This window comes from Alternaria alternata, assembly GCF_001642055.1.
Source record: "Alternaria alternata strain SRC1lrK2f unplaced genomic scaffold CC77scaffold_10, whole genome shotgun sequence".
NCBI classification, from domain to species: Eukaryota; Fungi; Ascomycota; class Dothideomycetes; order Pleosporales; family Pleosporaceae; genus Alternaria; species Alternaria alternata.
This window is the reverse complement of record NW_017306199.1, coordinates 64,612-78,514: the sequence shown is the minus strand read 5'-3', so window position 1 is coordinate 78,514 and position 13,903 is coordinate 64,612. Positions and strand designations below refer to the sequence as shown.

The 13,903-nt window shown below is 53.1% G+C and overlaps 9 protein-coding genes across 9 annotated transcripts; 5 read left to right on the top strand and 4 right to left on the bottom strand.

Moving 5' to 3' along the window:
* Positions 1-14: 14 nt before the first annotated feature.
* Positions 15-1,030, top strand: CC77DRAFT_1020208 (hypothetical protein). The gene is made up of 2 exons (XM_018524998.1): positions 15-393; positions 490-1,030. Exons 1-2 carry the CDS (start codon positions 105-107, stop codon positions 645-647), a joined length of 447 nt encoding a protein of 148 aa, XP_018385938.1. The 5' UTR covers positions 15-104; the 3' UTR covers positions 648-1,030.
* CC77DRAFT_64504 (hypothetical protein) lies at positions 622-1,186 on the bottom strand. Its single transcript, XM_018532600.1, has one exon. The coding sequence runs from the start codon at positions 1,044-1,046 to the stop codon at positions 708-710; it is 339 nt and encodes a 112-aa protein (XP_018385937.1). The 5' UTR covers positions 1,047-1,186; the 3' UTR covers positions 622-707.
* A 748-nt stretch (positions 1,187-1,934) lies between these two features.
* Positions 1,935-3,764, top strand: CC77DRAFT_1008576 (HET-domain-containing protein; the record flags this gene model as incomplete). The annotated part of the gene is made up of 1 exon (XM_018523541.1): positions 1,935-3,764. One exon carries the CDS (start codon positions 1,935-1,937, stop codon positions 3,762-3,764), a length of 1,830 nt encoding a protein of 609 aa, XP_018385936.1.
* Positions 3,765-4,111: 347 nt separating this feature from the next.
* Positions 4,112-5,029, top strand: CC77DRAFT_935274 (hypothetical protein; the record flags this gene model as incomplete). The annotated part of the gene is made up of 1 exon (XM_018534431.1): positions 4,112-5,029. The coding sequence occupies one exon, from the start codon at positions 4,112-4,114 to the stop codon at positions 5,027-5,029; it is 918 nt and encodes a 305-aa protein (XP_018385935.1).
* Positions 5,030-5,392: 363 nt separating this feature from the next.
* On the bottom strand, positions 5,393-6,506 carry CC77DRAFT_64050 (hypothetical protein). The gene is made up of 3 exons (XM_018532576.1): positions 6,031-6,506; positions 5,935-5,980; positions 5,393-5,876 (listed from the first exon to the last, which is right to left on the bottom strand). The coding sequence occupies exons 1-3, from the start codon at positions 6,153-6,155 to the stop codon at positions 5,496-5,498; spliced, it is 552 nt and encodes a 183-aa protein (XP_018385934.1). The 5' UTR covers positions 6,156-6,506; the 3' UTR covers positions 5,393-5,495.
* CC77DRAFT_64471 (DHS-like NAD/FAD-binding domain-containing protein) lies at positions 6,216-7,706 on the bottom strand. The gene is made up of 2 exons (XM_018532598.1): positions 7,151-7,706; positions 6,216-7,067 (listed from the first exon to the last, which is right to left on the bottom strand). Exons 1-2 carry the CDS (start codon positions 7,494-7,496, stop codon positions 6,439-6,441), a joined length of 975 nt encoding a protein of 324 aa, XP_018385933.1. The 5' UTR covers positions 7,497-7,706; the 3' UTR covers positions 6,216-6,438.
* Positions 7,707-7,759: 53 nt separating this feature from the next.
* CC77DRAFT_1094573 (hypothetical protein) lies at positions 7,760-9,599 on the top strand. The gene is made up of 2 exons (XM_018529746.1): positions 7,760-8,013; positions 8,064-9,599. The coding sequence occupies exons 1-2, from the start codon at positions 7,800-7,802 to the stop codon at positions 9,365-9,367; spliced, it is 1,518 nt and encodes a 505-aa protein (XP_018385932.1). The 5' UTR covers positions 7,760-7,799; the 3' UTR covers positions 9,368-9,599.
* On the top strand, positions 9,464-10,134 carry CC77DRAFT_64194 (hypothetical protein). Its single transcript, XM_018532581.1, has 2 exons — positions 9,464-9,701; positions 9,827-10,134. The coding sequence occupies exons 1-2, from the start codon at positions 9,560-9,562 to the stop codon at positions 10,000-10,002; spliced, it is 318 nt and encodes a 105-aa protein (XP_018385931.1). The 5' UTR covers positions 9,464-9,559; the 3' UTR covers positions 10,003-10,134.
* On the bottom strand, positions 10,022-13,019 carry CC77DRAFT_64134 (hypothetical protein). The gene is made up of 7 exons (XM_018532580.1): positions 12,654-13,019; positions 12,492-12,588; positions 12,343-12,442; positions 11,484-12,290; positions 11,385-11,434; positions 10,587-11,284; positions 10,022-10,508 (listed from the first exon to the last, which is right to left on the bottom strand). The coding sequence occupies exons 1-7, from the start codon at positions 12,817-12,819 to the stop codon at positions 10,144-10,146; spliced, it is 2,283 nt and encodes a 760-aa protein (XP_018385930.1). The 5' UTR covers positions 12,820-13,019; the 3' UTR covers positions 10,022-10,143.
* Between the last annotated feature and the right edge of the window lie 884 nt (positions 13,020-13,903).

Below are 13,903 nucleotides of genomic sequence, written 5' to 3'. Positions count from 1 at the left end.
TCCGAAAGAAATCACTCAAGCTTTCCATTTACCAAGCACAGTCGTTACCAACACCGACCCATCCACACCAATAAATCACCTACTTTAACAACAAGATAATCACCATGCGCTTCACCATCGCCACCATGGCCGCCATGGCCGCCTCCGCCAGCGCCACCGTACTCCCGCGCTCCGACCTCGGCGGCTGGAACGTATCCTACGTGCAGAGCGGCGGAGCTGACAGAACACACTCGGAGCATGTGTACGGTGTGTACGCCAACGCGGAGCTCGCAGACAACATTGCCGTCGACTGCCTCTCGCAGACGACGAGCGATGGTCAGGTTTTCTCTGGAAACGATCCTACTACCCTGACCTGCACTCCTGCGTCATTCAGCTACGTGTACAACACCGCTGGTATGTGTGCATATCTCCTTCCAGAACGCTCTTTCGAGTCGTTGAGCGTGCTCGTCTCTTTATGGTTGTCGGTTTGCTGACTAGACTTGCGATTAGATTCTACTTTGACCCTGACGCAGACTGTGGAGCTCAGCGGTACTAATGTTACTGTTATGGGTACCTCGCAGCCCTTTACTACTAAGCTCGATCCTATTCGCGGAAAGGGTGGTTCCGCTCACAACATCACTTTCCAGGCTACCACTGGTGTGGCGTAAATGCCTTGATCTGAGACTTGCAAAGCTTTGCGGGAAGGGAGGTGTAAAGAACCAGACGGATTATGTAGGGGTCAACAGTTGGAATGTACGTCTAAAGGGGAGAAAAGTGGGACCATCATGGAAGGCAATATCATCAAAGACAGAGACGAAGGAAGTTAATAGCTTGACAAGATTTTGGAATTGAGTTCCCCATTTGCGGTCGCTCTTTCGTTTTTGAGATGTGAGGTTTTCCACTTGGTTGACGTCGAAATCTATGTAGATATCGCGAGAGTAGACGGTGGCACTGCGCACCAGCCACCCATGAAGGGATATTGTGAGGACCGATGTGACAATCATTGTAGAGACAGAGCTAGAGAGTGTAGTGCAAATCGACGTTGTGGCTCGGATGCATGGCGACATTTAAAACTTCTATCGTGGGTTAGCGCACTTTTCTTTTTTGTATGAATTCTATCCATTGCTCTTTTGCTGACTGTATTGGCCAATATGTTCACATTTGCTGAGAGAACAAATTTAATGACGAGAACCAGATTGACGGTTGTAAGGCGCTAGCGAACGCGCTGCTTCTAGAGTGGCGTCCCCCAGTCCAGCGAGCTGCAGACATAAACCACCATATCTAGTAACTTCTAAACTGACCATCGATTGCTTGTCACTCAATGCTGTGTAACCACTGCCTAACGCACTGCATGTACTGTACCTAGGTAGTCTGCATTGGAGTACAACATCTGCAGTCATCAAACCGACCCCACACCCATCTATCGAACTTCAATATGGTACTGTCAGATTCGCCATCAGAATTGCTGCAACGACCAAAGAGCCTCACAGAAAGAGCTGGTCTCTTCACGCCAATGCTACGGTAATCGACATCTTGGTCAACCTTCCGAGTTAGGTAAGTGGGGCAAGCGAACTGGCAAACCTACCATCTGCGCAAGCGTGCATAGTAGTGCATCGAATCGCCTGCAGAGCAGGGGCAATCAACTTTACGGCGAGACAGGTCAGGATGTTTTCAGTCAGACAACCATCATCCGCACTCATCGCATCATTACAGTCGAGTATGGTTTTGACACAGACACGCTAATCCTCACCCGTCGCACGCGAAGATTGTGATCACCGAAAATCGAAAAGCGCACCGCGATGTCGCCTGTATATTGTGTACACTAGGACTAGAATGTAGCGCATCGTCATGAGTCTCAGCTACATGTATGTTCACCGACGTTAACACGATACTCACCAGTCAGCGACGCTAGTCGTCGTATAGGCTTTCGACAACGAAGACCCTCGCTTCGAGATATGGCGCCTCATCTAGCTGCAACAGCTACCTACGCATACAAGCCTCTCGCTGCGCGTCGCATCAGGCTCCTTAAGCTACCCAAAGATATTGATTCTCAATGTCAACAAGCGCCTGCTCTTGTAGATGTATCGTTGGATACGCCACCCGCATACGAAACGGTCTCCTACGTATGGGGCGAGCAGATCAAATCATGCCTCTTCAATTTCAGCTTCGGTACATCGGTTGCAGTCACTCCAACTTTACGCACCACGATTGAGCGACTTCGTCCACATTGCCAAACGTGCTACCTTTGGGTCGACCAGCTATGTATCGACCAAGCTAGCATCCCGGATCGCAATCAGCAAGTAGCTCTTATGGGCGAGATTTATAGCAACTGCCAACGCGTGATGATCTGGCTGGGACAAGAAGTGCAGAACTCCGGATACCTGGCATACTACTTCAACGACGGACTACCCCCAAAACTTCAGCGAAAGACAAATCATACGCGCGTTTCGTCCTCTCGTTTGGAACAACCTGATGCACAATCCTTTATCCGGTTCTTACTAGCACTGACGTGGTTTACCAGGGCGTGGGTGGTGCAAGAGGCCGTATTACCTCCCAAAGCATCATGCTTCCTCGGCCCTTTCACCTTCTCCATCGAGGACCTCTGGGCCGTTGTAGTCCATCACAGAGCCGCAGAGCGCTACTTTGTACAAATAGACTATAGCAGCATACGCCAGCATCCCGGATATTTCGTGCTGAATGAGATTATGCGCCTGCGACAACAAGAGCGATACCGGAGTAAGAGAACGCACAACCCAGCAATTTGCTTCTACCACTCACTGTCCATCTTTGGTCCGAGGTGTATGACGACGAGTCGGCACGATATCATCTATTCCTTCTTGGGATTACAGAGAGATCCCCGTGTGCGCATCGTACCCGACTACGATCTGGACTGGAGTGTTGTGCCTGTGATAGCGACGAGCACGATTTGCGAGGCGACAGAGAGTTTGAATCTGTTTGGTATGTTGCACCGAAAAGCAGGTGATGAGAGTCGGTGGCCGAGCCTCCCGTCATGGGTGCCAGATTGGTCGAGAAGACTAGAGGCTGAACCCATGGTGTTTCCTCGGAGCTGGATGTACTTCAACTCTGCGTCTGGAATGGCGCACAAAGCTAGGAAACCCAGTGGTCTACCCGCATCACATCTCGTAGTCCGGGGAAAGATTATCAGCGAGGTGGCGCACACGTTTCCTTTCTCCCGGGGCGGTGGAGAGCCGCTTGCGAATCGCCATGGATGGGATGTTTGCTCTTACCTCAACATACGGCGTTTACATCATCTCCTGAAGAAGACATGGCCAAACGATACGACAGCCCCGCCGATAGTGCGTCTTCTGAAAGTCATCTTGGCCGACGGCTCTTTCACGCTGAACCAGAAGCTACGAGAGCATTGCAGCGAAGGCTTGCTAGATTCTGATATTGACGAGTTGGCTGCAACGTACTGGTTCCTTGAGTCCCTGGTGAAACAAGAGGACACCGAAACGACGGATCGCCCCAAGATGGATGATGACGATATGATGGGGAAACGAGCGACTAGACTGCGTGACCATGCCCGCGTAGCCTGGGGAAGACAACTGATAGTCAGCCGCGATTGGAGACTAGGGCTTGCGCATGTAACAGCCCACGAGGGAGACGTGATTTGTATCGTCCACGGTTCCAAAGTACCGCTCATGTTGCGCCGCCTTCAGAGTGGACGTTACCGCTTGATAGGCCAGTGCTACTTTGAGAGCGCCATGCGCGGTGAAGAGGTCACTTGGGGTGAAGACGATGCAGATGAATTTATACTTGAATGAGCAATACTTACTGGCCTTCCAAGACGTCTTCTGGCATTGAAACCTCGTCCGGCGACGTGCGAACGAACTACTCGGTCGCAATGTCTCGTGATGGCTGCACACATGCTGCACTTGAGATTCCGTGGTTCCGCTAGCTATCAATGGCTAGCGGAGCAGGTTTCTTTCCCGTGTAAACCTCTCTCCATGGTACTGCGTGGACCCATGGGCGACGAGCCAATTATGGACGCGCACAAAAGCATATCTATTCCCACTGCAGAACTCACTCACTCTTCCCATCACGATCCATCTTCACCCGTGCTCCTCCTCCAAATCGTATCAACACGATGGATTTTGCTAAAAAGCAGTATATGAAAGGAATCGCGCCGCGTTCTGTTCCAACACAAGAAGGCAGCCTTGACCATGTTCTAGACGTCTTGGTCTTGAACAATCGTCCCTTCTTGCTCGTCGGATGCGCAGCACAGCGATGGATGGGGTCCAACGGAACCATGACGGACGTGTGCGAAATTGTAATCCGGAACGACGCCTTGAGCGCCATCGCTTCGGACCTACTTGCGACAGGAGAATGGGTGGGGGTCAAAGAATCCAAAGCACAAGCGTCTGCTAGACAGGACGATCCGATTTCCAAGTGTGACGCCGACGTCGTGTTCCGGCGGGTGCACATTGAGAACGGGAATGAGTTTGAATGGCTGGCTCTCTGGTCCGAAAACAGCTATCACATCAACGTGGATGAATGCGCTAGGATCCGGGTTCCTGATGTGTACTCCTGGTCGCCCATATTAGTCGAAGATAGTTGGCACCCAGCCATGCATCGAGACAATGGTTGGTGGTATGGCCCCCGTGTGCATCCCGACACAAAAGTATCGAATCCTGCCAGCGCCCATCCGAACGCGATATTCTTCTCCTCCCTCCCTCGAGGAAAAAGCGCTGCACACGCGCATTGTATCCACATACCAGCTCTTCCCGCCTATATCGACGCATTGGTCTACCACGTGACACATTACAAGGCAACCAAGCCGGGACTCTGGGCTCTTTCGTCGTGGCAGCTTCGGAATCTGACCCGATATTTATACTTGGAGCTAGACCATCAGCAGCTACCGCTTTTGATAGAAATGGAGGAATATGAATATATGGAGAGTTACCTCAAGAGATTCGTCAGGAAGCCGAGGTTCGTATATCGTGTCGACGAGAAAGGTGAGTTTGAGGCGACGAGGGTGAGAGAGTGGGATCCGGAGAGTTATCCAGCGTGGTGTCGGGTCAGCAAGTAAGGGGAATAGATGTGAAGTTACGATGTCATAATTCTTCACCGCATGATGATGATCGATCGAGGTCAAGTTGTTGTGTTGGATCATGAGAATGATATTACAATGATGAAACTAATATTACAAAGATGAAAATAATACAAAATCCTCCTCCAAAAAGATGGCAGATAAAACTAGTGCCTCCCACCACAACAGCCCTCTTGCCACCTCCTTCAACACAACCACCGCATCCCTATCCAGCTTTGGGAGAATTGAGCCTCCCTTAACCGTCGCCTTCAACAGGTATCTGAAGTCCAACCAGTCTCCATCCTCACCCCGCCCAACCACCGTCACACCACGCAATATGAGAAGATCCGCCCGGGACGCGAGGAACCCATCGTAAAAGGGTTCGCAAGCGGCGATTGAATCCACGAAGCCGCCACCGAATTGTAGAAGCTCGAGGTTAACGATAAAGCCTTGGCGGCTTCGGAATTCAATCGTTTGCAACGAATCTTGAGTTTTGAATTGCGTGGTGCCGCTCGCGATCTTGTTTTGGAAGCACAAGATTGCTTCTAGGGATGCCGCCACGTCCACGTCGTCGGTATACTACTTCGAGCCATGGAATACGCTGGCGGCACCCCCGATTGCTACGAAGGATGAACGCAATCGGGGCGGGAGGAGGCGGGTGGCTGAGAGGAAGCAGTCGAGGAGAGCTGCTTCCATGTCGGGGGAGATGAGCTTCGAGGAAGGCATGTTGAAGGCGACGGCCCTGGGAGGGAGAAGAGTCCCAGAGCTGGAAGGGTGCAGTGGAAGTGAAAGAAAGGGTGGGTCGAGGAGTGTTATGATGGGGATGGAAGAATGCCGGGTTAGCAATCTAGAGTTGGCGTAGTTAGCTCGGAATGAAGGACGTCAGAAGAGCGGAGGATACTTACGGAAATGATGTCGATATGAATACAGGCGTAACGGTTTGAATAGAAACTATACAAGACATGTTAATAGGATATCAAGGTTGGAATGTGGTGTCATACTGTTCGATATCGTGCCTGTGTGTAGAGAAGAAAGGAGAGCAGAGATCAGAAGAAGAAGGATATACGTTCCACATCGCAATCAACTCTTTCCATGCTTTGGAGTGTTGTTGCCATGAGGACTTCATGTCAACATGGAACCTGCTTGATCCTTTACCGGATGGAAGCTACACTTCGCCAGTTATAGCTACTACCAGCCAAGTCTTGCGTATGTCAATTCACCGCGTCAGTGCAGTCTGAAGGTCTCGGTGTATTACCATCCTAACAACCTATGTGTAGCTGCGATTATCGCATGCTATAACCCCCCCGTACTCCAAGTCTGATTCAAAACACCAGTCTTGGACAACTCAAGCCACAATCTAAACGCAGAAGCCTCCGGTCAAGCTCCAAGAACCATTTCACCCCCAGCCCTCAACCCTCGTCCGCAGCATCGCGCATCTTCTCCATATCAATCTCGCCAATAACGCCCTTCAACAACTCGGGCACAATCTGCGCGGCATCGCCCTGGAAGAACCAGTCGCCGTCGTACAGTCCGCCCGCGGGCACGTCATTAGAATCCATATTGATAATCGCCACGCGCGCGCCTTTACTGCGCGCCAAGTCGACGTAGCCCGCCGCGGGATAGACCTTCGCACTCGTGCCAATAACCATGATGAGATCGATACCCGCCTTGTCCGACACAAAGGCATCGACATCCTCCATGACCTTCTTGGGCAGGGCTTCCCCGAACCAAACAACGCCGGGACGGAGGAGGCCGCGTTGACACTTGGGGCAGTGGGGCAGGTGGTTGTAGTCCAATTCAGGAATGGCGACGTTGGCGTCTGCAATGTCTAGTTCGCGGGCGGATGTAGTAGTGGGGTCGAGGGGTGCAGAGGAGCCGTCGTCATCGGCGGTGGGTATAGCGAGAGCGGGGACAATGGGATCCGTGTAGTTATTCTTCTCGACATAGTTGCAGAAGAAATCTGAGCACTTGACGTCGAAGAGGGAACCGTGTAGTAGCTTGAGCTTCTCAGCTGGATGCTGTGCGCGGGGCGATAGGCCTGGTTGGTAGTCGCATTAGCTATACACGCGATAACGCTATACACGCGATAACGATAGAAAGGAATCGGGGTACGATGCTCACCGTCGACATTCTGACTCAGCGTGATGAAGGCGTCCTTCTTCCTCGCTAGCTCTGCGAGGGCGTAGTGGGCGGGATTGGGCTTGGCTTGGAGTGCCATATGTCGTCTGTAGCTGTAGAATTGCCACACGAGCCCTGGGTCGCGCTCGAATGCGCCCGGCGTGGCCAGTGATGTCGCGTCATGTGTCCTCCACAAGCCGCCAGCGCCTCTGAACGTCGGCAGGCCGGAAGAGGCCGACAGTCCTGCGCCCAAGAGGGCGAGGATGCGCGTTGAATTGGCGAGGTGCTGTTGGAAGCTTTCGAGGTCTTTTGGCGGGACGGCGCTGGGTTTGGCGGCCGTGGTGGCCATTCTGCGGATGAGGGTGGGGAGGATCACGGTGACGGGCGGGGGGATCACGGTGACGAGGGCGGCGGTCTTCTTCTTCGCAGACTGTGTATGCGAAGAGAGGGACGGTTTGGTGGTGGTACTGGTGTCATGTATGCGTTGTTTGTCCGACACATCGGGTGGCAGAGATGGGGGCCTGGAGGTGGTTGCGGGGGAAGCTGCAAGGTACGACGTCAGCTCTCTTCCCCACTAACTGCAATGCCCGCTAGCTAGCGCTGCCCACGACGTCGGGAAACGCCATGATCTCTCCGACGTCCGGTAAACACCATGACTGTTGGCCTGAGACTGCTCCGGCCCACGACGCGGTTGGGGTTTGTTGGTGTTAGGTTGGAGGGACGACTGTGGAACACAAGGACACAATGGAACACGACGCGGAATACAACGAGGAATGCGAGAACGTATTCTGCCGTACCAGCGTCTGAACTCCGATTTGGCCAACCGCTGCACGAAACGCATCCACACCTACTCAAGGCTGGGGAAGGTGATGACCACCCGGGGAAACTCTTGCCCGCTACTAACACGTCCCAACAGTGACGCCCGGCATCACCGCCCTCGAGTACCACCACCGTCGCTGCGCCCTCGCCAAAGAAATCCCCCCAAACTCGGCCGCCATATTCGCTGCAAACGACCTGAAATATGCTTCCGGCGCCGTCTTCTACAAATTCCACCAGGATCCTGATTTCCTCTATCTAACCGGCTTCAAGGAACAAGATGCGCTGGCCATCATCGAGAAACACGAGGGCGAGGATTTCACCTTCCACCTCTACGTGCGGCCCAAGGACGCGCGCGTCGAAGCCTGGGAAGGCCCCCGCTCCGGCTTCGACGCCGCAACAGATGTCTTCAACGCCGACGTCAGCGGCAGCATCGACGACCTCCCGCGCCTCCTCCCCGACATTGTAAACCGCGCCCAGGCAATCTACACCGACCTCCCCCAGTCCCGCGTCTCAAAGAACCTGTTATCGCGCTACCTCTCCGGCGCAGAACCCTCGCGTACGGGCGGCATCTACACCGTGTTCCGCGATGCGCCCGCCTCCATTCGGCCCCTCCGCCCCCTCGTCAACGAGCTCCGTCTTATAAAATCCGAAGCTGAGATCAAGAACATGAGGCACGCGGGCCAGCACTCTGGGCGCGCTATCACAGATGCGATGCGGCAGTCGTTTACCCGGGAAAAGGATCTAGATTCCTTCCTGGACTACTGGTTCAAGCAGGATGATTGCGACGGCCCGGCCTATGTCCCCGTCGTCGCGGGCGGCATCAACGCAAACACCATACACTACGTCTCCAACGACATGCGCCTGAACCCCAACGAACTTGTTCTCGTCGACGCGGGAGCGCAGTATGGTGGCTACGTCACAGACATAACGCGTACATGGCCTGTCTCAGGCAAGTTCTCGCCAGCCCAACGCGATCTCTACAGCTTGTTGCTTGCCGTCCAACGCTCGTGCATCTCCCTCTGCCGCACAGATTCGCACTTTACCTTGGACAAACTACACCACACAGCTTCCAACTCGCTCGCTAGCGGGCTCAAAGATCTAGGCTTCGATATGACGAGCACTACAGACGCTATACAAACGCTGTTTCCCCACCACGTCGGTCATTATGTAGGCTTAGATGTACACGACAGCCCTGGTCTGAGTCGTAGCAGAAAATTCGAGAAGGGCATGTGTGTCACTGTTGAGCCGGGCATTTATGTGCCCGATGATGAGCGCTGGCCCAAGTGGGCGAGGGGAATGGGCATGAGGATTGAGGATAGCGTTTGTGTGGATGAGGAGAGTCCGTTTGTGCTTACGACGGAAGCGGTCAAGGAGGTTGTTGATATTGAGGCGTTGAGGTGAAGAGGGGGCGGGGGAAAGGGTCCAACTTCAGATACGATAGACAGAGAGAGAGCTGAACCACACAAAGCGGACTCTGCAGTCTCGTTCATCGCCACTATGAAATTGTTATGTCTCCTTTTATTCCTCCCTTCGTATTCCTGTTACACTTGACTTCTCCTAGACCATTACATCTTTGTATACTTGCGTAAATCCATGTCTAACATTAACCGAACTTGTTTTAACCGATACGATTGGGGCAGCAAGCGAATGTCCATAATAACATATGACATTTTTCTTCTCCTTGTTCTCTTTCGTCTCCTTCTTCTCCTTTTCTCTAGTCTTTTGTCGCTATTTCGTTAGACGGTACCATCGCTTCCTTGACATATAAACATGGTGTCGCGGTAGCCGAAACCCGTCACAAGAGAGCAGCGCCCCTGGGGCTGTCTGGAAGCGCAATCATGGTCCTGACTGAAACATAACGACGGAAGATTTTTTTTCCCGTTCCATGCACTGTGTGTTCGCTTGTCGTCTACATACTGTCCGCGACGGCGCATTATATTCTGATTACTAGACCTGGTGTCGCCAGTGTCGGTTGTTCTTGTTATCGTTGTTGGCGGGCCTCATTGGGCAAGAGCATGATTAAGCATCATTGCTAAACCCAGCACACGAGCTGATGCGGTAAAGAACCGCCATATTTCCCCCTTTCTTTTCGCCCACTGTGTGGGTTTCATTGTTGTTGTTGTTGTTGTTGTTGTTGTTCTTCTATCGCGCAAAACATCACCATCCCTCCCCGCACCTCACAACGCATGAAAATGGTAGTTCCCAAATCCATCCATCTCATACCTGAACAGCTTGTCGGTTGGCTGATCGTTATCAGGCCACGGCAAATACTTTGGATCGACTTTCCCCGCTGCGGGTTGCTGCAGCACCATGATGACCTCATCAGGAAACGCATCCGCTATGTCGGGCCAAACAAACGGGCTACTCGTCTTGACGATCGAGTAGATGAATTGGTAGGCGCGCGAGGCTAGCGCATTGGTGTCGCACATGCCACGGAGTAAAGAGACGAGTCGGCGGGCGCTGCGGATGGAGGCGGGGAGGGAATCGCGGAAGTGGTCCGGGCAGGATATGGCGATCATGAGAACGGCAAGTGCTTGCATGACTGTTTGGGGAAAGAAGAGAAAGGGCTTAGTAAGTGTAAAGGAACAAGGAGCATAGTGCGGAAAGGTAATCAACTTACTATTATGGACGATTGTCCACCACGGCCCTTTCTCGTACAGACTCTTTATGTCAGGCTCCGATGCTAGGAGCGAGGTGACGTCCTGTGCCGCTCGTACACACGTATCCGCTACTGACTGATCCAGCGAATTGAAGTCGTCTGTCCCTGCTTCAAAACATCGTTCGAGGCGACGGAGCGAGGGACGAGTAGATAATATCTTCAATCGGTAGTACTGAAGCTTGAGCAAGAATCCCTCCCGCTGCTGCTGCCTGTGAGCGGGATTCCATTCCTGAGAATGGAGCTCGGGGAGGTGGTCGACTGCCCACTTGTCGAGATCACCGACTAGTGAGACGGCAGATTGCTGCAGGTAGTCCCAGGATGGTGCTGATCTACGCTGCGTGTACAGGTTGGAGATGATTTGCTGGGTCAACAGGTTCAAGTTGGTATCGGCGTCTAGGAAATCGAAATTGACTACGCCGGTGGCACGTTGCGTCTGGTCTGAAGTAAGGACGCCAGGGAGAGGCGTCGTAATATCTTCATTGGGTATGATACTCGGCCGGCCCGTAATCGAGCTGAGGAGGCTCTCCAGGGAATGTAGGCTCCACCAAGTGCATATCATACTTTGCCTTTGGGCGGCGGAGACGGTCTGGTCGTCGTGTTGGACGTGCAGTCCGAGCGAAAAAGCCGCTCGCATCGCTATGCCTACCATTACCCAGGCCCTGCCGACCACTTGTCAGCATACGGCGTACATTGGTCAGAAGCGTTCCTTGGTGGAAGAAAGCAAATTGAGCCCAGTCCCAAACATGTTGCAATACGTACCGATTGACATGACCGACAGTCATGTAATAAACCGCAAAGAGACCCGCAGCCTGCAAGCGTTCAGCGTCGCTCAGATGGGATTAGCGCAACAGAACTTGCCTGCGTGGTAAGGAGATCTGGGGCTGCCAAGACGACGATGGTGTCATTCATACTAAGCAACTGAAACGCGCGCGAAAGGTAGATGACGTGGTCAAACTCGTCGGCTCGCCAGTCGGCCTGGATAAGGTGGGAAAACTTGGCGCCTATGGCGAAGACGAGGTTCACAAGCGCAAACCATTTTTCTGGGCAGTGTACCGCCTGGCCGTTGCGGACCAAAGTGTAGTACTGATGCAGTTGGTGTTCGATCGTTACTGGAAGGATGGGAAAGGAACTCTGGACGGTCTGGGTATAGCATTGAAACAGAAGCGCTGCAGTTTGTTCTGGCGGTAGCTCAAAAGGATTCCCGCAGTTTGTGATTTTGATGCCTTCGTCGTCAAGATAGTAGTTGGTAAGGGAGGTTGGTTGAGGTGGAGTTGCGGAAATAGACGCGGGTGATGCATCGAAAGTTGGCGAAGGTGGCCGAGAGAGCTGCGTGGCGGTGTTACCTGGACCAACAAAGACGGTCTCGACGGCCTGCACTCTACTTCGGAGACTCCGTAGCCATTGTACTTCGGAGATCTGACCCAGGAAGCCTGCTTCAACTACATTAGGCTGCTCGCCTCCTTCATCGCCAGATTCTTCGGGTACAATACTGTCCAGTCGTGAGAGAGGGGATTGGTCAGATGTGGACGATGTTTCTGCTGCGATTGACACATAGCTAGAGGATGAGGTAGAGGGTTGCATGCGCAAGTGTTGTTGGTACTGGTGAGCGGTGGATGCTCGTGAAGAAGAGGATATGGAGACGGGAGACCCGTCCCCGTCATCTGACTTTGCGGAATCAATTACACGTGCGATACAGGGCCAGTGGGAGTATGCTTACATCCTGCAGAGCATCTTCAATCCTGCGCCTGTCATCATCGCTAACGCGCAAACTGAGGTCTTTCAGGACAGATACAAGGGCCTGATTGCGATCTTTGGCACTGCAAGAAAGTCAAACTTGGAACCGTGGAGCAAGGCAAAAGCACTGACGTTGCTAGACGATCTTTCCGGGGGCGTTCGTAAAGACATGTCTTGTCTGTCTTCTCGCAGTAATTGCAGCGGGGAAGGCCGCCGCTACACTTAATCTCTAGCGTGGGAGTGTCAGATAGTGATCGGGCGCATGTAGCTTGGGCATGGTTATTGAAAACCCACTCCTTTTATGGCAGTTTCGACAGGCTCGTTGTACTCTATCTCTATGTCGAGACTTGGGAGTTATGGGTGGCGGGGCGCGTCGGGCTGGCAAGCGTGGAATGGCAACCTTAAACTGCGACCCATAGGGACCAGCTGTTGGGGGACCAGGTCGCCTGTCGTCTTGCATCGGGCCGCTCGCGGAAACTCACGCTGCGTGGTAAGGAAACCAGAATCATTTCAGCGCATTTCAAACTGTGTTCGTGCAGATAACCGCCTGCGTCATGAGGGATCAGAGATTGGGGATGAACACCGCGGCTTGGCGGGAGGACGATTGAGGTGATTGGTCTCGGTGCAGAACACCGCTTGGCCAATGCTAAACCTGCCCGCGCCTTTGCCCTGAGTCTTGAGCTTGCGCCGCTATTACAGGGGCGTGAATGGGCTAAGACGGCGTCGCACCACGACTTGTCGACATGTACATGGCAATCATGGCCTCTCGCTCCGGTTGCGAAGGAGCTTCGTCTACCTGCAAACTTCCAGGATCCGCATGTGCTAGTCGTCGGGCCCCCCTGCCGTGGTCCCCTTTATCGTTCTGCGGCGTCGCGGCTCGAGTTGCATAATGCACCATCGAGGGCTCGCCCTAACCGAAGCGAAAATTCCCCATCGGTGCCGGAAGAAGTCGACATGGGATTCAGCCCTGCCATTGAGAGATTTCGATCCGGTTCGGCACATCCTGCCCGTGACGTTAGCACTGCAGTTCCATGCGCTGGTGATTCGTCAGCGCTAGTCATTTCCAGCTCAAGTACGTAGCTCGATTCGAGATAACCTTCACCGTACTTTACCGAGGTTTCTTGGTGGTTTCTCCTAGAGTTCGCCTAAGCACGCCGTCTTCGTGCCGTTTAGCATTACTGTTCCCACTCTAGGCTGAGCGAGACGGAGACGTAAGCGGAAACGCTCACCCTCTCAACACTATACCTACCTCTGTTAGACGGTGGAACATTCTAGTGGATGTTGCATTACGAGGCATCGTTGAGGCTCTTTTCCTTAGCAAGTCAGATACCACAGACTCAAAAGGGAACGAGGAACGACTGTCACTCTCGGGCGGCGAGGAAGCGGCACGGTAGTGCAAAGCGCTACACGATATCGCCTAGCAGTTAGAACTAGGAACACGTGGGTGCGCATCGCTGGCAAGGTTAGACGCCTATATCGCGCAAGGAGCAGGATCAACCCTCCTCTCCCTATGAGATGAAGGAAGAGCGAAAAGGAAAGAAAAA